Source organism: Eleginops maclovinus, chromosome 17 (genome assembly GCF_036324505.1).
Source record: "Eleginops maclovinus isolate JMC-PN-2008 ecotype Puerto Natales chromosome 17, JC_Emac_rtc_rv5, whole genome shotgun sequence".
NCBI lineage: Eukaryota > Metazoa > Chordata > Actinopteri > Perciformes > Eleginopidae > Eleginops > Eleginops maclovinus.
The window spans coordinates 10,014,290-10,035,366 of record NC_086365.1 but is presented as its reverse complement, the minus strand read 5'-3'; the positions used below and the strand labels follow the sequence as shown (position 1 = coordinate 10,035,366).

The following is a 21,077-nucleotide window of genomic DNA, read 5'->3' as shown; positions in this document are numbered from 1 at the left end:
AGCCAATTCACCATCTACTACAACGTGTTGCCAGTTCACGTGCATCCTTAAATAGAAAGATAACTGTTCACACTTACAAAGTGAAATCCAATGAAAGTTTTAGAATATCTTTTCCTGAGGAGGGAAAAGAAAAACAGATAAAACAAAACTACCACAAGCTTCTCAACAATTCCAGTCTTAACAATAGAAAAAGCAATTGCATTACTTAATACTTTTAAGCTACCCTATGTTTAGTTATTATTAAAAATATAATAGCCTATATAACATTTTTATTCATGCTTTTTTAGGTTTCAAAGACACACAGTTACATCTTTTAATAGTACCTTTAGACACTTTGCATAGACTACTTCTCCACAATAACTTCAATATTTTTTGTCCATAAATCTATAAATTCTACCGAAAAATAGAAATTGGATTTTTCCAGATATCAAGAATTCATTGTATGTAAGCATGTAATAGTTCATAGGGGAGCTAGGTGATGGTATAGAAACACATTTAGTTTTTGTGTATGGTTATTTGGTTATTTATTGGACATTTCCAGATCTATAAGAACACTCCATTTGGAAAACTCTAAACCAAGTTTTAGACACAAAACTACAGAAATTTGGCACCACAAGAAGTAAATACAAACTAAATGTGTATTTATTTGATAAAAGTCATTTCGTCTTTACCTTTCTTTTAACTTTGTCTGCATATATGTTCCGCTGATGTTGCGTTTATATATTTCTTGAATAAACAAAGGAAGAAAGTTCAGACTGGAGCTGGTGGGAGGTATTTCCTGTTATTGTCCCGACGTGGAGCAGCCAATCAGAGCTCACGTCAACACCACATCCCGGAAGTAGGAAGCTCAAACCAAAAAGAGCGCCCTGGTTAAAAGTGGAGACGTTACCTGAAGGTAAGGCCGTACTTTTTCAACATACGATATGTAATATAAACCATTTAAATACATGTAATGTTATATACAGCAGTTTGCTTCTTACACGAAGCTGCCTTCAGTGTAACAAATAACGTCGTTGTGTTGTTTTACGTGTTAGATCACAGATTCAAGCGATACCATACTTTCCCCGAAAAATGATATCGAGGTTACAAAAAAGGAAAAGAATGTGTTCTATCTTTTTACTTTGCATGTGTAAAGTCACGGTTTCCTCTTTAAAATGCAGGAACTGGCAACAAGTGGTAGTAGACTAACTTTCGCCTTTTACTGCTTGTTTTTTGGGGTGTGATTCTCCGGAAGTAATGTTAAAAAAAGGCTACTACAAAAGACAACAGAGTTAAATCTATTGGCTTGATTTAATAAAACTGTAGTTATTCCCCAATCCAAGCAAGGAAAAGGAAAAGTGTAAAATAGAATAATAAGGAAAATGTATTGAAATCAACCAGATTTGATTGATTTAAAAATGAAAACAACCGAACAATAAATAGAATAGAAATAGTGGGTTTTGTGTCATTTTTAAACCATAATAAAATAAAAGTTACATGAAAAATATGGAATACAAATATCTTTATAAACATAATAAGTTAAAGTTAAAACGTTCAATAAAAAAAATGGTATTTTGTATATTAACAGAGAAATAACAAAAAAAATCCAATTAAAGATAAAATTGAATAGAAGAAAAAAATGTATATAAACACAATAACTTTAAAGTAAAAATGGGCACATTGTACAGCATATTATACCCTGTATATTACAATATATATAGTGGTTTATAACTATTAATTAGCTCTTAATGCTGAAATGCACCTTTCTAAGGAGTTTGCTGCTTATGGTCCTTGTGTCAGTCTATCGAGTCACGGTGCCTGACCTGACAGGACGGAGGCGTTTGCAGCTCTGGACACTGGGTACAGGCTTCATGGTAAACTGCAGAGGTGTGTTGGATGGTTCTGTTATTGAGCTCATCATCCAGTCACAACGAGGCTCACCATGTGAGTGTCTCCCTGTGGGAGAGTTGTATCCTGGGAAGCATTGATCAGGCCCTCTTGTTTACAGTGTATGGCTCCTCAGGGACAGAACAGGGGTTAATTGCTGTTAAAGCTCTGCCCTCTGCCCACTCTTCGCTCTGCTAATACAAAGGAGATGACACTAATGAGGGGATGGGGGGAGGAAACTGCTTCTACTCTGCTGTAGGTCGGGGGGGGGGGGGGGGGTGTTCCATCAGTTTTACAGATTTAAAATGCAATGTGCTTTGTATTTATATTTCTTTCTTAATTGAAATGGTTGTTAGTCAAATATAATGTCGATCAATGAACAGACTCATTAAAATAACCCTGTAAACTGACTACTTATTTGTTACTGTCTTTACAGTGTCCTCCTCGTCACTACCACCATGAGTTTCTCCCCTGGTCTAGTCGGTCCCCCCGGGGGAACCAATATCCAGGAGCAGAGGGACCGCTGGGAGCGGAAACGCAGCCGAACAGCCAAAGAGTTGGTGCAGACAGAACAACGCTACTGCCAGCAGCTGGAGCTGGTCACCACTGTACGTACTGATCACTCAGAACCAGTTTAACCTGAACTAAAGTATCTGTGACATAAATCCAACATTTCGTTCTGCAATGATAGGTATATTTAAGTCTGATTTATAAATGATTAGGTCCAAATGTTTTCCTTCAGGTATGTGTTGGCAGCAGACTAAGCAAGGGAACTTACCCCAGGGTTTGGGGATAGGGAGGTTTTTCCATGCAAGATGAGATATAGCATTCATAACATTAGTATTATTTACATTTATCCAAAGCAGCTATCAATAATAGCTTACAACCCAAGAGGAAATTGAAATACATATGGGTTATTTGATCAAAGGGACGTTGTTAAATAAAGAGATGTTACATTTGGATTAATGTCATTTCTACTGACCTAAGCACCACAAACTAATTCACTTTCCCCATGGCAGGATACTACTAAACAAAATATGTTTTTTTATAAATAGGCTGTACCAACCCAAAAACAGTTTCCATACTAGAAATATTCATACAGTAAAGTATATGCAGTGAATAAAGACAACATCTCCCTACTAAACATTCTCAGAGGCGGCCGCCGCTACATTAAAGCACATGAAGTGCACTTACTGTACAAAACACATTAACAGAGTAAAGGTAGCATTGGTGGAAGGCGTCCTCCCTGTGGAGAGAACAGACTTCTCCACCCACCACTGCGGCCTCATTTCTACACAATTACTCACCCTCCACCCGTTCACTCCAATTAGGAGTCATTTTAGGCCTAATGCACATTCAATTTGCTAATCCCATTTTCACTTCAAATGACTTGAGACCAGCACAGCTGTCACTTTCTTGTGAGTGTACAACAACATCTCTCTGCACTGTGCTTCATATGAGCCATGCAGATGAGTACCGTATAATGGTAACATATAATGGGTTTAGCTTTAAGGCAAAATAACTACCAACCTCTAAGTTAGTATGTGTTTTGTTCATCTGTTTGCTTAGTATGGAGAGTAATTGAGATGTCTGCAGCTCCCCATATCAAAAAATCAAAGGCATATCCAACCAGATGAATAACATAATTGAATCTCTGCTCTCTTTGTTTTTTTTTCACAGTACTTTGTGGAGATCTTGAAGGCCAAAGGAACCCTGAGGCAGGACATTAGAGAAAGCATCTTCAGTTCAATTAAAGCCATTCATTCTGTTAACCAGTAAGTATCCTCTGAATAATTTACACAATATCTGTGGGATATTGGGATGAGGATTATCATTTCTTACTTAAGAAACACAGTCTAGATAAGGTCTTAGTTTACCTAGGCATATTCCTTATCTTCACCATTAGTGTGAGTCAATGATATTGTGTTGCAACGTTGAGATGTTCTCTTTCCCCGGTGGATGCATTAAATGCATATCAGGTATAATCACTCAAGGTGGTATCACAAGTGAAGAGCATTGTTGTTGCTATAGACAGTTTATGGCTTCTTGTTGGCTTCCTGATTGGCTGTTGAACATCTAAGAGAGCAAGTAGACAGAGCTGAGAGAAGCCGGTCTCTCCACATGGCCACAGAATGTGAGAGAAGAAGTTATTTTTTGAGAAATAATCCTGGAAAACACAAAGAGAGTGCTGGAGGTTGGAACTGATGTCTTTCAATACTGAAGGTTTATTGAAAGACTTAGCCAACGATGACAGAAATGTAACAAATTCAGTAAAATACCATCTTTTAGATTGATCATAAACACATTTGCCTCTGTCTACACTCCACAACATAAAAACAAAGGCACCACCTAAAGATTAACACACAGCTGTTCCTATGTGCCTGGTGTGACCAAAGGCCTACTTAAATTATTCCCAACAAGAAAAAGTTCCTTCATACAACAAAATATGTATAAAGTCTAACGTTTGAATTTTTAAAACGACCTCACAGAAGTTACATTGATCTTTCTTTCAAGGTGCAGTAAAAACAAAATCTCCAAGAACTCTTGAAAGACTTGGATATATAGATAAAGGGTTGATGTTTGAAGTTAGTACATGTTTTTGTACTACGACACTCGGCTATGTTATATATAAATCATTGAAGTAGAAAAATAGGGTTGGATTTTTGGATGTTGATCGAAAAACAGATTTTTTCTTTCAAGGTGGTAAGAAATTGTTATCATATACAATATTTATAAAATGTGTTGGACTTCAGTCTTGCCATCTCCCAAAAAAAGCTCCCTCAGGAGGGAATTTGGGGATTTTAGCCTTTGTAGACCATTTACATGAACGAAAACCCTATTTAACACACTAGAGGAGGGGAAATCCCCAAAAGGCATGATAGGGCCTCTCTAATAATCACCCCTATGTGGTGCTTTTGCTACCATGTGTCACAATCATCAGAAAGAAAGCACAATTATGTCATTTGCTGCCGTCCCCGGATGTGGACGGTCAGTCAGCCTCTAAATTCGAGGAATTCATTGCTTTCTATTGTCTGAAAACAGCTTAACTGACAAACATGCTATTAGAATACACAGTTTAACAAACAGTGGCGCGAGCGGTTGGGATACCTGGGAGTTCCATTTCCAAAGTAAATAATGAACGGAGCGGTTCCCCCCAGGCTCTCATCCTCTGCAGACTGACAGGCTTTCTTGTTGAGAGTGCTCCAATGAAGATTGAAGCATAAATTACACAGTCTGATGTATTGGATAAATGGTTCTGCACTTCCCATACATCTTCATTATGAGCCCCTTATTGAATCAATGGTTGAAACATAATGGCAAGCACCCATTTAAAAAACAGTCCATGGAGAGACAGTGTGTTAGTGCTAGACTGATTTACCACTGCTCAGTGATTGATTATGGATTTTCCCATAGTCTCCCACTTTCTTCACTTTGACATTTAGTATACATTGGATATATGTAGGGTAGAGCCAAGAATAATTGATAATAACCGTGGCGATAATAAGCTGTCAGAGATGGATGGATATAGGGGACTTCCTCAATCGTCTGTCAAAACATGACACATCAAGTATAACATACGGTAAGTCTTAATGCAATAAACCGTATTTAAGTAGCATGTTGCTAAAGGCCCGCTGCCGTGTCAGCCAGGAAGCGCACTGTCTCTTAAGTTTGAAGGCTGGGAATCTAACCAGCACAAATCATTGAGTTTTTATCGCAATATGGGTTAGTGCAATGTTCAAATCGCAGTAGGCGAACTATTTGTGTTCATATTATTAGCAGTAAGCAACCAACACGATGTTTACTACAGACTTATAACAAAGCTATGTTTTGGTAAAGATCTTCCTGAAAAAAAATCACACCTTACCCTATAAATATATTTTTCAGTGATAATGAGAATAAGTTGCAAAAATGATCGATCCCTCCAAAATGGCTGATCATACTGCAGTTGCAATTTCAGTCAAAAATAATTCGCTTTTTGTTAAAAATGGTTGCAGCCTTACTACCAACATATGCTAGATAGAACCGGAGGATGAAACCCTCTTTATTAGTCACATACATGCACACAGCAGAGCACACACAGTGACATTGGTCCTCTGCATTTAACCCATCCTAGTACTAGGAGCAGTGGGCAGCTATTGTGCAGCGCCCGGGGAGCAATGGGGCCCTCCGGTGCCTTGCTCAAGGGCAAGGCACCGGAGGGCACCACAGCAGGACCTAGGAGGTGAACTGGGACCTCTCCAAGTAGCAGTCCACTTTCCATATTTCAAGTCTGTTCGGGGACTTGTTTTTTGTTATAGACAGACACCCAGGCATCATAGTCCCGTTAGATGTACATTTATTTTATTTTCACTTGGACGGTAGACAAAGGGCACTTAAGACAGACTATAAAAAGGGCAACAAGTCAGATGCACTGTGCCTATTGCCTACTCTCTAACTACTTAATTCTGTTGTACAACAAATCAAATCACTAAGAAATGTTCATGAGAAGCAGTACACATAAGGAACGCTGAACAAGCAGGTCACAATGTTAACAAGATCCCATTCAACTCCCGCTGAATGGGAAATATATTGCGGATGTGAAGATTGACAAACTTGCAAGGGAATCGACGCCTCCATGAGAATAATATATTCGCAAGATGATTTTAGCAGCTGGGCACTGATTCCTAAGATGAGATTGTTGATCCTCAGCAGCAAGTAACCACTCGAATGGCAGAGACGTTCTGTGAGAGCGCTGCCCGTCAGCCCTGCACAGCCCTAATGGTTCTCTGATAGTAACGCAAGTGTGTCAGTGTGCGCGCCGTGGAGGTATATTCATCTGATGTTCCTCTCTTTATTTACTTAACTCCACTCGGCGAGCGGTGGGAATCGTACTAATGAATTCTGCCTTCATTAAGCTTTGTTGAGTTTCATAAGAAAAAAAGGAGCTGTGAATATATTGATATGCCACGCCATTCATTCAGCCTCTGACTGTTTATGGAGAGCAACCCAATTATACCGCCCTGCTAACATGACAAACAGGAGTCAGCTATTTGAAATAGCTGTCACTGGATCCAGCAATAGATTTGAAAGGGGGGGTGGGGGGGTCACAATGAGGATAGGTTCATGTTGAGATGACATGACAGTGACACGATCAATACGTCTTATCTTACATTTAAAGCGAAGCGACAAAATGCTTTTATACTGCTTTTGTTTTCTTCTCAGTGACACTTGGCTACTGTTATTTATTTCATTAAGTAGCCGGTAATGTGACGCGGGCGCTCGCAACGTGTCCCAACAATTAGTATTCCTCTGTTGAAGACTTCCCCCAAAACGAAGGCGCCTCGGCCTGAATTGTTTGGTCGAGGTTGCATCCGCCCCAGATGTCGCCACCGCTCGGAATTAATGTGGATTAAAGCGACACGCGCAGAATGCTAATGCTATCTCCGTCCTGCTGCTGATGGCCAGACAATTTAATTGCTGCGGAAAAAAGTATAAAAAATGTAATCCATAATTTCATATTTATCATAATAGCCTCTGGCAGTGAGGGGGAGAGAGAAAAAACGGAAACACAGTTTTCCCGCCCTTTGCCCTCGTTAGAACTCTCTCGGCTGCTCCTGCATCTCCTGATTATGAACAGAGGCTACCTTGGCGCACAACTTCATTAAAATCTATTTAAATCAACTTCAACGGCAAAGTGCTCCTTCTTACTGCATGTACGAATGGAAGTCTCTGGGAACATCATTAGAGGGTAGGATTGTGTGTGTGTGTGTACGTGTACGTGTGTTTGTGTGTGTGCTACTTCCTCTAAGTTTGGATAACAAGCTCCTTCACAAGTGTCAACACCCCCAACCAATTGCATCCGTGTTACTGTAATGTGCCTGACAGGCTGAACGACTGCTTTGCCTCCGCCTTGATCCAGTTGTTTTGTTCCTGAGTTCAGCTCGGCGTGTTCTCACAACAAAGTGGCCCTGAAGGTAGACCCACCGTCTTGGTCCCGAGTAAATACGACATCCACAGGGAGAGGCCTTGAAATGAAACCGCTGTGCATCGCCTGCTAAACCTCCCATTAACGGGGAAGCAATCTTCTGAACTTTGCTCAACCTCCGCACTCTTTCTAAAAATGTGTGTCTTCGCCGAAAAACGACGCCTCAGTTGTGATCTCGCCTTATTTGAGCTCCCCTTTTTTTCCACTGATGCGGAGCAGCAGTGCGTCGTCAGGCAGTAATGTGCACTAACTCAAAGTCCAATGCGGTTTGACTGCAGGCTAAGTGCTCACTGGGGGGCACTTTGAAAATGAACGCAGCGAAGATATGTGATGCACAGAAATATGCCGCACATGTTGAGATACTTAACTCTGCCACGTCCTGTGTTGAAATAGACATGTTTATGATTCAGTAACGAGGGCTATCCTGTTTGCATGCCATGGTCAGCATGTTGTACTAATGTATGACTGTTTTGATTTAGTCCTACGTGACTTTGAGGAGTAAAGAAATCCAATGTTTCTGACCGATTCAGCAACACTTATTGGTAAACAACTTGGGGTTCCTTTATAAAGTAGATGGTATGTTTCCAGATGATATAATAGTTGATGTAAATCTTCAATCTCCAGCGAATCTCCAAAAAGTGCTCGATTTATGTACGTTTATGATACAAATGTCAGCCGCTGATAGGTCGTTCAGCGCTGGTATGATCATTTTCTATTTGATGGTGTGTAAACTGTTAATTGTCTTTTTCAGATCCCTGCTGGTCCATTTGGAGAACAGCTACTTTGGCCGAGGTTTCGACCAATTCTGTCCCCACCTGCACCACTACACCATGTATGCGGACAACATCTACAAGGCCAGAAAAGCGCTCACGGTAGGAACACAGTAATTCCACATACAAACACACATTACATTAGATTAGACTGATCTCTCATGGCAAACTGACCAATGCATTCCTTAGTTAATGTTTCAAACTCTCAGCATTCACTTGATTCTTTGTTTCTGACTATGAACTGCATAGCTGATCCAACGGCAACACTTTGGTGTAAGTACTGAATAGCATTGCTGAACTAGTTTTTCACCTTGCAATCAAAAATCCCCCAAAAATGGTTACATGTTTCCATTCTAAATGTCTTCCACTTGTACTTTATGTTTAACAATTTCCTCGAAGTTGCATGCTGGAACTATTTCTTGGCAAACAATGTATGGGTGTCGTTATTTTAGTCTTTTCATTACAGTGCGGTTGCCAGGAGACACTGCACAGAAGTAATGGGCGGATGCATTTGATGTCAGTTGATAGTTCCCGCATGTAACGCCTGCTAAATTGATTGCTTGTCAATTAGCTTACGAGATGTCAGTAGGTACACTCCTAAGTTTCCCCTGCTTCTTATGCTAGCACATCCTGACTCCATCTACATACCTGTCACAAGATATGATTGATTGAAGTCACACATTGTCGTCTTAATATTAGAAGAAAACATATTTCCCAAACTGTCCTTTAAACTTAAGTCCACCACATTTCAACACCGCTTTCCATAAACTAATCCTGATACAGTCAGGCTTGGAATTTCATCATTTTAGGGGCAAAGCCATTTGGTCTTTTGTGTCAGACATTTCTTTAGGGCACAAAGGCCACATGCCAGGGCAGAAAGGCAATTTAGGGAAAAATTAGGATTTGGTGCTTACAAATAAATAACTTCACTTTCTGATGATAAAAACACACGATTGACATGGAAAACAAATCGCTTTTTCACCACACTGCGCATTGAATAGAGTAGTTTTTCATTCAATGTGTGCGGCAAAAAATAAATCACAGGGGTAAATAACACAAACAGCAGATGAAAGAAGTTGACCCTCTACTGCAGCTTTGGTGAGTGAAAGTATAGTTTATGTTGATTGTCTGTGTTTAGCCTTTAGGCTATCGATCTGCTGGATCGATTGCTATTGTAACCACGGTGACGAGTGTCTGTGTTTTCCTACAGTCTGATGTTTTCATGCTGAGGCATCACGGTTGTTGTTGTTGTTAAGTTTTGCTTTGTGATAGCGCTCTTTACTCCATGTATTAAAGGTACAAGAAGCCTATATCTAAGCTGTTCGTGCCCCACCAGTTTTGTAGATATAAAAACGCCACTGGGTGAGGAGAAGGGAGGTTCCTAGAGAGAGAGAGAGAGAGAGACGAGGGAATGCTATGGGAGAGCTAACGGTATATGTGTGTGCGAGTGATAATTAACATACTTCTTTGTTGTTTTGGCGTGGTTACGGACGACAGTAACCTGCCTCAGAATTCAATAAACTCATGGACAAAAAGAGACTCGAGGCCTCCTTGTATTCTTATAGCGAGACGCTGCAATGGCGATTGAATGATGCGACGATGACATGTGAGGTGCGCGCAACCAATCCAAGCTACAAGCACTAATGCAGTTCAGAGCCCAGACCATCGCTCTGACACTTTTAAAGCAACTTTGAGATTTTAACAGTATCAGGGCACAACGGCCATGGTGGTCGTAGGACGTACAATTATTTTCGGGGCATCACGGCCAGACCCAGGGGCAATGAAGGCCATGGCCGCCGTGAAATTCCCACCCTGGATACAGTACAATATTCTGGTCATCTTTTCTTGTGGATTGGCCTGCCGAGAACAACATCTTGTTGCTAGCTTTGCGTCAAAGCTAAGATAATAATGTCTTAATTATGAGACAGGATGTGTCTGCGGAACGTTGACTAATTGCATTGATTACGTACCAAGCCCTGTACGTTTGCATCGATCCTGCTGCAGATCGACATCCATTGTAATTGAGTGAAGAGGGAAGCGTGTTGTAGTGACAGGTGTGCTCGTTTACTCAGGTGACCAATGAGCAAGCTTCTAGTAGAAACCACTCAGTCAAGTAGATTAATCTATGACCCACATCAGTCTGATTATGTTAGGCCTGTAATAAAACAACTCAGAGCTGGGCTAAAGAAATCAAATGTGATTGATACTGTATGTCTAATGCAGTGCTCTAAGATTTGTTTTTATGCTTTAAGTTGGAAACCTTCAACACTAAATCCAAACAGATTTACACCCTCACTGCACTCTGTCACTACAACACCTCCTCAACCTGATAACTGATTCCTCTCACATTGTCCACATCACTCTACCTACTCACCACCTGTCTGCGAACCACAGATGGCATCTAAAGTCAAGTGGCATACACTGATGTTTCCCGAGTTATGAATTAGCTATCTTCAGGTCTATTTAAATTCAGCAGCCATGTTTATTTTTCATGATTTACGGCGATGACAAGATAAGGCTTTTGTCGTGCAAATGTTGACATACACTCGTGCTGACATGATGGTGTAAATGCATATTTAATAATGCCCACAGCCTCCCTTCCCGCTTCACCTCCTCATTCCTCAGCTGGAAATCTAGAATATTGAGTGACAACGAGACGATTGTGGGGGTCTTGTCAGGGAGAGAACGCATCCACAAAGTGACATGAGATTCAGGGGTCGTCACTGGTTGTGACATGTGACGTTACTCGTCAACAAGCTGCATGCAGATGCTGTGAGCAAAAAACATGCAGAAAGTACAGATAGGATGTTGTGTTTCTGATTAAATGCAAGTCACAGTCTCATGAACAAGGTGTAGCTACATGAAGTGCAGTTTAGACTACTTAAAAAGGTTTGCAAAAGCTCTGTTTGGATGTGATTTCTCTTGGATAGGGATGTTGGTGCATATCAGATATTTTGTTTCCAATCTAATCCCAAAATATTGAGCAGCTCAAGAAATCCCCAGACAATGTAACTACACTGTACCTATCTGAGACTAACTTCAATATGTCTTGTGTTTTGTATTAGATCCAACTGAAGAAAAACAAGTCCTTCAGACGTTTTAAGAAACTGCAGGAAGCCCGACCAGAGTTCAAAAGCCAAACACTCGAGGAGCTACTTCAACTTCCGGTGCTGAGGATTGATCAGTAAGATTTAAGTTTTTCCTTTAAATTAGAAGACCCGATCGAAGCAGTCCAACGGAGGCGTTTCAGGCAGAGTGGGAGTGTGTGGGAGGGTAACTAACTGGCTTAGGATGGGCGTCATAACGCGTCTCAACTAATGAGAGCATTTCGGGCGGGCCTAAGACGGCTGCAGCGCTCCCATGAACCGAAATGGACAAGAACAGGCTGGGACAGAAACATGGAGAAAGGTCCCGAGCTCCTACATGGACATTTTCAATCTCTTCCAGACGGCGGAGATGATAGACCCAGAGTTATTTGTAAGATAATCGAATTTTATGCATAACAATCGCAGAAAATGATGCGATTTCATAGAGATGAAACATTCCACACACACACACACACACACACACACACACACACACACACACACACACACACACACACACACACACACACACACACACACATGCGTCAATATAAGAAAAGTGTGGTTAAATTCTATCCTACCCTCAGATGTTATGATACATGAGTTCAACTTCAGATTCCTCAGTGTTCCCATGGTGTTGTGTGTTTTCCAATCAGCAAATGAATGATCCCAAACAGTGTAAGAACCTACGATCTTTAATGTAGCCAACAGAAAATATTTACAGCACGTTTTCAATTATCTCATTGTAATTAATGCTGAGGGGATATACAATATTTCCTTGTTTTATTTAACCACCATCTAAGTGTTTGCGGTGGAGTTATCGTGTTGTTGTTCCACCATCGAGAGCGCAGCGGGGACGGGTCACAGATTCCATGCTTGACTTCTGTTCCTTGTTTTCCTATCACTAGTCACCCGGCGCACCGCAGTATTTATAGTCTTCGTTACAGACGCAATTATTATTATTTGATGTAGCAGCGATGTTAGTACTCCGACTGTCCACAAACTGTCAGAAATCTCTTTTGTTAAGCATAAGTTTCCGTTGGCTGTAATTTCACGCGGTCTTGATCTCGCTTGTTAATTAGTGGAACGGGGAGAAATGGGCAGGAACGTGCCTACCAATGCAGCGGATATCTGACAATGGTTTGTCAAGCTGCTTGTTTGTATCTTAATTAGGCTCTTCTCATTTTCACATCTCTCCAGATGTACAGTCGAGCACTCTGAATGTTACATCCATCCATCTTGCAAGAGGGAAGTTTTCTCTGAGTTCACCCTTCACTTTAATATTCTGGACACTTTGCTGTGTAATTTATGTTTACTTTCTCCCTGACAATCAATCACCATCCATTCCGTTTCTCACTGCTCCCACGCTTCTGGGATAATGGGGAACTACTGAATGCTTGTTTCCAATCCTTGTAAAATGTTATAGGGATACACCAATCCAAACTTCATCTCCTGATACAACACAAATGCTGGCGATAATACCGAGAACAATCCCAAATTGGGTTCTCAGTTTGTCTGTAAACCTTTATAAGAAGGATTTGTATGTATGGTACACTTCAGGTGTGTTCAAAGCATTACCTAAACTGCTGGTTGGTATTTGTTTTTAACATTATCACAGTTCATTTTTGGGTCATTTGATCAGACCACTGTGGGTTTTGAACGGCTACAACTGGAAATAGAGCAACATCTTAGGCAGAATAGTAAATGAATTTGTCTCTGAAAAAGGGATACGATCAGAGATACCAGAATGAGACTTCCTGGTTGCTGGAAGATGTGCTGATCCTGGAAGCTAATGGGATAAAAAGTGTTTTTCTGGAGCCTTGGTGCACATCAATTCTAGACACAGTGATCCTGATAAATTAAACTGTCCATGCTGATGGTGTGCAAATCAGTCAGGCTTTCAGAGAAATCCAGAATTACTGAAACATTTTATCCATCACTGACAGAGTTGATGCAATGAAATACAGTTTGTGCCCCCTCTATACCAAACGCAAATGAAGAAGACCCTTTATCCATGGGGAAATTCATATCCATGGGGATAATTCAGTCAAAGATTTGAAATTGAAATAGATTTTAAAATAAAGAACAGTGCAATTTTAAAGAAACAATCAAGTTATTATATCGTCAACAATGTTATATTTAAACGGAAAATAACAAAAAATGACCTACAATATTTCTCCTGTATATACAGATCTCACTGTGTCCACTTATAAAAAATTCCCCCCTATCGAGATAATATCGTAATATCCCGAGGTATTTTTGGCCATGATGCTCTAATGTTGTGACAGCTGTACTTCTATGCTATACACAAGTCTTAAGGCATTTGAAAATGTCTTTAAATATTTCTCTACTGGTGTGGGAGGCCTGTTTGCTTGTTGTATAACCAATAGGGGAAATGACAGTACTCTCCAATGAGTATGCTGACCACTGTTGTATTTGACTCTGACACATAATCAGTCGGCCTCATTCTCTCCTGCTCTTCTTTCCCTCCGCCTTTTTCCTCCCCGCACTACCCATCCTCATCATTGATTTGTCTGTCGTTCTCGGTGAAACTCAGGAGACTCGAGGGAAGTGTCTAATTGTCGGATGATTTTAAGTGGCACGGCTAGATAATCATCTGCGTCTGGCGCCTCACCTTGCTCCGGCTCCGTGGACGGGAATAGCAGGAAATTGTTGTCACTTATTGCCATTCAAGGATGATGGATGGCGAGCCGGAGCCCAGAGTGTGGATACTTATGTTGCTGCTGGGGGAGGAATAAAATCATTGCCTTTATTAAGTGCCATTCACTACAGCCGGCTGGAGCAGTGATCGGCGTCCTCCCCGCTGAGATCACAATTATGACAGCGATGGGGTCTCGAGTTGATTGTGGCGCTGAATAGCAGCCCTTATCGCCTGTATTGGCCGTGTTGTGTCGATAATAGAGATGCCGCTCTCATAAAGATGGCAGCACTTGGAGGCCTTGGGATGTATTTGCTCTAAGCTGAGCACCATTTAGTATAACAAGGGGAGCGGCCCGATGGTCGTCCCACTGCAGAGAGTGAGAGAGCTCTTTGTAAAGGTCTCGGGGTCATTGTCATACTTGCTAAGCGTTGTGTGGAGCTGCGCTGGCCATGCTTGATTTTGTCTTTCAATTGTCAATAAGGGATTTAAAATTGCTGCTTGGGTAGTTCCATCCCCTCCAAACAGCTGAACACAATGAGGTTCTCCTACACAAGGTCAGAGCATTGATTAATTTCTTTTGAAAGAATTCTGAATATAGGATGGAGTTTTTTTCTTGAGTAGCTCCTCTCAATGGTCTGCAGGTTTATTTTCAGGATGCGTTTCCTTTTTTAATAATTTGCATTACTTTGTCTATTAATTCGCCCAGTAGTTCATTGCCAAGTTTGAAATGACTTGCAAAGAAGCAGTGTCTCAATTATGGCGTGACACGTTGTTCTGAATCACTCATGGATTTGATTCAACCTGAACGTACAAAAAAACATTTCATCGCTCAAGATTAAAGTTTAGTATTGGGATTATTTTATATGTGGCATGCGCTATCACTATCAGTCTGATGTTGCAACAGCTCGTTTTAATTTGATTAATAATTGTTAATTAATGAGTGGGTTTTTGTCTCGCATCCGAATAAACAACATCTATTGGCTTACCTTTACGTGGGCTCCAACCTTTGCTCCATGCAACCCTAACCCTAATTAAATAAAAAAACTGTAATCAATTCTGACACTTTATTTCTAATCCGATTGTGTTTAATAAAAATAGTGTGTTTGTACCACAAGATCTAGATTAATTTGTAATATGGTTCATGATTCATTCTAATAAATACCTGCTCACCATGAAACTGATTCTCCTTATATATAGATATCTTTTTAAAATTGTAATAATTCTTTTTTTTAAAGCAATGTATAACCTACAGCCGACATGTGGACTGGAGTCACATGACTTGGACTCGAGTCATGATTTTAATGACTTCAGACTTGACTTCGGCATGACTTGCGACTCGACTTGGACTTGAATACTATTAAACTTGACTCGGACTTTGCCTCTTTTACTTGTAATGACTTGACATGTCTCGGGTCAAAAACTAAATTTCCTGATCATCCTTCCCTGCAATGCGAACTTGCGAAGCCCCGAAGACCGTAAAGTGTGAGAGCCGGCAGGCAAGCGCGAGCGATGCAATCACGTGGCGGATTTTGGCGTTTTTGGATTGGATCAGGGATTTAACCAACGTGATAGGATAATCCCCGGCTTTCCCCTCATTAATATTGACGATTTTCCCGGATTTCACCTACGGAAAAGATGCAATTGCGCCGCGGAAGGAAAGCCTAGTCGAGAGCTGCCCATCCGGTCTGCATTGCTTCTCATTGCTGTGGCTCACACACACCCTTACATTTGAGCACACCAGAATTTGAGAATTGTTTATTTCGCCTCTTTTGAGTTATCATTATGCGCAATGCCTTGTTTTTTTATGCTGCTGCAATGAAAAAAAATCCCAATTTGGGATCAGTAAAGTACATCTTATCTTATCACTCTGCTCAGACCTCATCCTGGTCTTAACAGAAACCGGATTTTAGTCAAGACTGTGTTTGTAAAAAAGTAGTCCCGCGTTCAGTGTAAGAAAAGCAGAGCAGGCATATTGCATTATCTTCTTAATGGGAATTTTGCGGAACTACTCCGCCAAGCAGCTAATGATAAAGTGAAGAAAAACAAGTCGGATGCCTCGACTGACAGGATTTTTTACTGATGATAGTAATCATTAAAGTTCATGAGGCAGCCCTAATTATTTCCCTACTTGTATTAACTTAAAACTGTCCAACTCTAATTTTCTCACCGATGCAGGCTGACTTGTGCAGCAGCAGTCAGTAATAAAAGCTCTTGTCCTTCTGAAGTTCGACTGAAAAGTGTTTCCTAATGTCTACATCCTCTCTCTTTGAGTAAATCCCTGTTAGACACAATTAAAGTGAAAGATAAGACGCTCTCAACAATCACTTCATATTACATTTTAATTGCTCAATTTTGGACAGTGGAGTATCTGTAGTCCCCTGCATTTACCACAGATGTGCATTCCTTTCCTTTTAAGCTATTAAAGTTGAGTAATTACCCACAAGCCCATGCCATGTTCAGTAACCCATGCAGAAGCCTGCCAGTGCATCTTGTCTCTTAATTACACATTTGAATCCTTAATGCATGTATGGGAAGTAAAAATAATTAGATAGATATTTCCTCCGTCTCTTTTGCTTTACTGACGTGTGAGCAAATGCCCAAATGACCTGAGATGTGTGAGAGGAAAGCCTTGCATATCATCTGCATATTATAAAGGAATTAGCAGCCGCAAACACATCCCTCCACCAGCGCATGCTTCTCTAAAGCTGCATTCTTCATTAGAATATCTGAACTGTCATAAATATGTTTCAGATTAGGCTATTGTCTCATTATCTTTTCTTTGCTTTGCTGCTAATGAGCGGGACAGGGCAGCTAAACGGGAGAGTTCCGTTTACATTATTTGAAATGTGCCGTGATAATGCTCATTAGAGTGTTCCCTTTTTGTTGCACAGTTGCTTTAATTAGATTTTCGACTCCACTCCTTAATAAGAACCAGGGCATCCATCGCTAATAATGTCTGTAATGTATTTGTTAGTACAAGAGGAGACAAGAAGGGAAAGAAGTGAAATTATTTCTCTCTTTAAGCGTCTCTTAATTGGAGCAGGCTTAATTGGATCTTGTTTGGCTTTCGTTTTCTTTCCAATGAATAATCGACTACATGCCCTCCGCCTCCTCCTCCTCCTCCTCCTCCTCCTCCTCCTCCTCCTCCTCCTCCACCTCCAACAGACCAACCGCTCTGCTAACCTGCTGCTCTGTGCTTCCGCTCTATAAATGAATGGTAATGCTTCACACGCCACGGAAACACACATGACCAGGTTAGTTTCAGTTCAAGTTTTTAGTGACTCCCGAAGGCTATCTTCAGTGGATGGAGTTTCTCAGTAGTCATGGAGATAGGTAAGTGGCAATCTCAGGACTTAAAGATGAAACATCTGCCTCGTGAAAAGGTGGGGAAAATTGTGACTCCAAAAAAATTGGCTCTGACATCTTGTCTGGCAGCCCTTGTCTCCTGTTAGTTGACCATTGACCTCATCCAAGTGGATATCCACTAAATGATTTTGGTGTTCACGAACCGCTACTGTAGTTTGTTTTGGGTCGTTAATTTTCTCCACCATGTTAACCTATTACTTTGTGGGAAGGATTGGAGATCTGTATTGGGCCGAATGCAGGCTTATTTTCCCTAAGCCACGTCTCATAGCTGCTGCATCAAAGCAGTGTCAAGACCGATTAGGCTCAGTCAAATTAATGGACAACTCTGGATTTGTCTTCAACAACTTTTATGACCCAATGACATTGAAATAATGATGTAGAGTTAAGTTTTTGTCCTTGGGAGTTGATTAGCCTTAAACAAACACATCGGCTGATTTTTCAGACACAATTACTAGGTAGAGAAACCTTAAGCAAGAAAATGTTCTACTGCAGCTTGGAAAAAATGTCATTATCTCTACACACAGTCCATTCAAACACTATAACCCTCTCCAACACGACTCACCCCATTCGTGCCACCACCTGAACCAGTTGCAGTGATGTACAGTCTGCTAGTATCACTAATAGCCTCTCTCAGTGGCACCACTATGTCTCTCAAACAAGCCCAGACTGCACAAAGAGAGGGCAGCACAGGCAGACAGACACAGTGGAAATCAATGTCCATTGTCAATGCACTTCAAGGTCACATCATCCTAGTTAAAAGGATAAAGATTTCGAGGGAAGCTTTAAACTGCTAGACAATCAGTTTGTTTATTTCACCGCAAATAAAATGAACTCCTCATTTATAACTTCTAGATGGAGTAATAGTCGTTTTGTTTTCTTCCAAGCAATGTGTCTGAAGAGGGCTCAAGTAAAACCACTGCAGATGTGTTACAGCTGTTACTGTCAGATGTTGTCATCATCAACACTTCTGCAAAGCAAAAGCTGCTCTCTCCATCTGTATCAATCACGAGCTTAAATCAGCCTGTGTGTATTTCCTGGACATTTTGTAAAGCACCACATTTGTTTTCCTGCATCCAGCTACATGAGTAACGCTGGATGGAAATACAAAAATCAAGTCTCACTTTTTTTCTACATGGTGAGCGTAGAGTGACCTTGTTTGTTTTCTGTTTTCCTAACAGGTACAAACACTTCCTACAGGACCTGACTGCCAACACAAGTCCAGACAACCCCGAGTTTCTGCAGCTTTCAAGTACGTTTCTTTTTTTTCTTATCATGCTGCTGCCTTCATGATCATTTTGCTGTATCTCAAGGGAAACATATCTGAGGGTTCATGCTTTAAAGCTGCATTCACACGGCATGTGCCTTTGTGTTCCCTTGGAGGGAGCGGTGACGCCCGACTAGGTGGTAGCAATAGCATCGACATACAATTATTTTAACTTTGACTTGTTTTAGCGCTGACCTTTCGTAATGCAACCAATCAGATGAGAGCTGTATGAAGCGACACATGCAAACAGGGGACTTTAAGAGACCGTATCATGTTTTTTTTGGGGGGTGGGTTCCCTTTTCTTTTCTCTATAGGTTTTAGTGCATGTAAATGGTCCGCAAAGGCTCAGATTACAAAGTTTCCCCCTCCCCTGCCTGAAACACCTCCATTGGACCTTTGTTTACTTCTGTAACATAGTGACATCACTTCGTAACACTCGCGCTTCTATTTGCTAGCAATCCAACACATTGTATGTAATAGCTGGGATGTATCTAAGATTAGATTACAATTGGAGGATGAAACTCTCAAACATTTTCAGAAGGGGGTTAGGGGTGTCCGGTTCCCTGCTCCTTGCGCCACTGCAGGGCCCAACTGGGACCTTCTCCAAGCACCAGTCCACAGGTTTAGGTCTGTCGGGGTCTTGAACCAGCGACCCTAAGATTCCAAGCCCCTACTGACTGAGCCACTGCCGGTCACTAAGAGAGTGACTATTGAAAACAGAGCCGGCCGGCTAGCCAATCAGAGCAAACTGGGCTCTGGTTTCAGACAGAGGGTGAAAAGAGGTGGTGCAGCACAGACAGTATGAGAGAAGTAAAGAGCTTTTTGAACATTAAAGCATGGAGACAGTCTCAGTAGAGCGGAAAATACAAATATGATACTTGAAGGAAAAAAGTACGTGCGGGACTCAGTGAAAGCAACTCAAGAGTGGAGCAAATAGTCTCCCATGCTCACATTGCACACAAGTGAAGATGCGGTTGATGTTGTTGTCACCTCTTCCTCTTGCAATCTGTCAGGATTGTTGGAATTTGTTACCTAACAACAAGTGACGATGTGTTTTGCATCACTAGCCACAAAGACTTTTGGACTCACTCACAGTGCAACTCTTCCTACCTGTGACAGACCATTTAGAGTTTAGTAAAGCTGCACAATTATAGAATGTAAGGCCATTCCTCCAACAGCAGGAAAACAACCTGCGAAGACTTTCATCTCAGCAGTCAGACTCCGTCACAGTGAGAGACAGCCCTCATTATCTTCATTTGAGGAACAAAGAAAAAGTGCTCTCTTTCCCTTTCATTCCTCATTTGTTGTTATTGTCACAGCAGCGCTTGGCTAGCAGAGGAATGAAAGCGAGGCAGAGCTCAATGTGCGTGTAAGTTCTAGTTTTGATGTGGATTTTGACATAATTAATTGGGAGCGGATCAGAGGATATTAAGCGGGAGCTATATTAATAAATAAAATCTTCAGCATCAACACGGAGCCCGATAATGACTAATTTCAATCGTCAAATAAACAGCGAATCTGACTCAAGTGCGAATGTACACAAGGAATTATTTATGTGTATCAATTAAAATCTCATTGCTGGTGTGCTGCCTTTGCTTACAAATTAAAACAGCCCCTGACTCTAAGATGAAGGTACATATCTAAATGTGCTTCACCATCGCCTCTTCCTCTTCTCATTAGAGATCCTTTTTTTAAACTCTACTGAAAACTCTGCTGCTTTTTAGTGTGTGTGTGTGTGTGTGTGTGTGTGTGTGCGTGTGCGTGTGCGTGTGTGTGAAATGCCTATACTCAGCGGGTTGTATTGTAAAGGGAATTATTTAAAAAAAGAAATTCCAGACAAATCAAATTGTATATGATTAAGAAAACTAGCAGATAGAATCACAAGAGGCTTTGTTGTTGTTTTCTCTTGTTGTGCTGCTCTGTGTCAGTTTGCACTTCCTCTTTGTTTCTCTTTTTTTCTCCCCCAAGCCCACTTCTTCCCCTCACGGTGCGTTCGGGCTGGATTTAATTGTTGTAATTGCGTTGCTTCAGGGGTTTTTCATCAGACCCGCTCTAATACGCTCCACCACGACCTGACGCAACTCTTTAACTCTCTTTA

General features: G+C 41.1%; 1 protein-coding gene across 3 annotated transcripts in view; it reads left to right on the top strand.

Annotated features, from left to right (window-relative positions):
* Nucleotides 1-803: 803 nt before the first annotated feature.
* Nucleotides 804-21,077, top strand: part of arhgef39 (Rho guanine nucleotide exchange factor (GEF) 39) — a 37,194-nt gene continuing 16,920 nt past the window's right edge. For all 3 annotated transcript variants that reach the window (XM_063905068.1, XM_063905067.1, XM_063905069.1), the window contains exons 1-6: nucleotides 804-895; nucleotides 2,303-2,474; nucleotides 3,547-3,641; nucleotides 8,583-8,703; nucleotides 11,667-11,785; nucleotides 18,894-18,964. In XM_063905068.1, coding sequence (XP_063761138.1) covers nucleotides 2,325-2,474; nucleotides 3,547-3,641; nucleotides 8,583-8,703; nucleotides 11,667-11,785; nucleotides 18,894-18,964 — 556 coding nt within the window. In that variant the 5' untranslated portion in view covers nucleotides 804-895; nucleotides 2,303-2,324. The remainder of the gene's footprint in view (nucleotides 896-2,302; nucleotides 2,475-3,546; nucleotides 3,642-8,582; nucleotides 8,704-11,666; nucleotides 11,786-18,893; nucleotides 18,965-21,077) is intronic.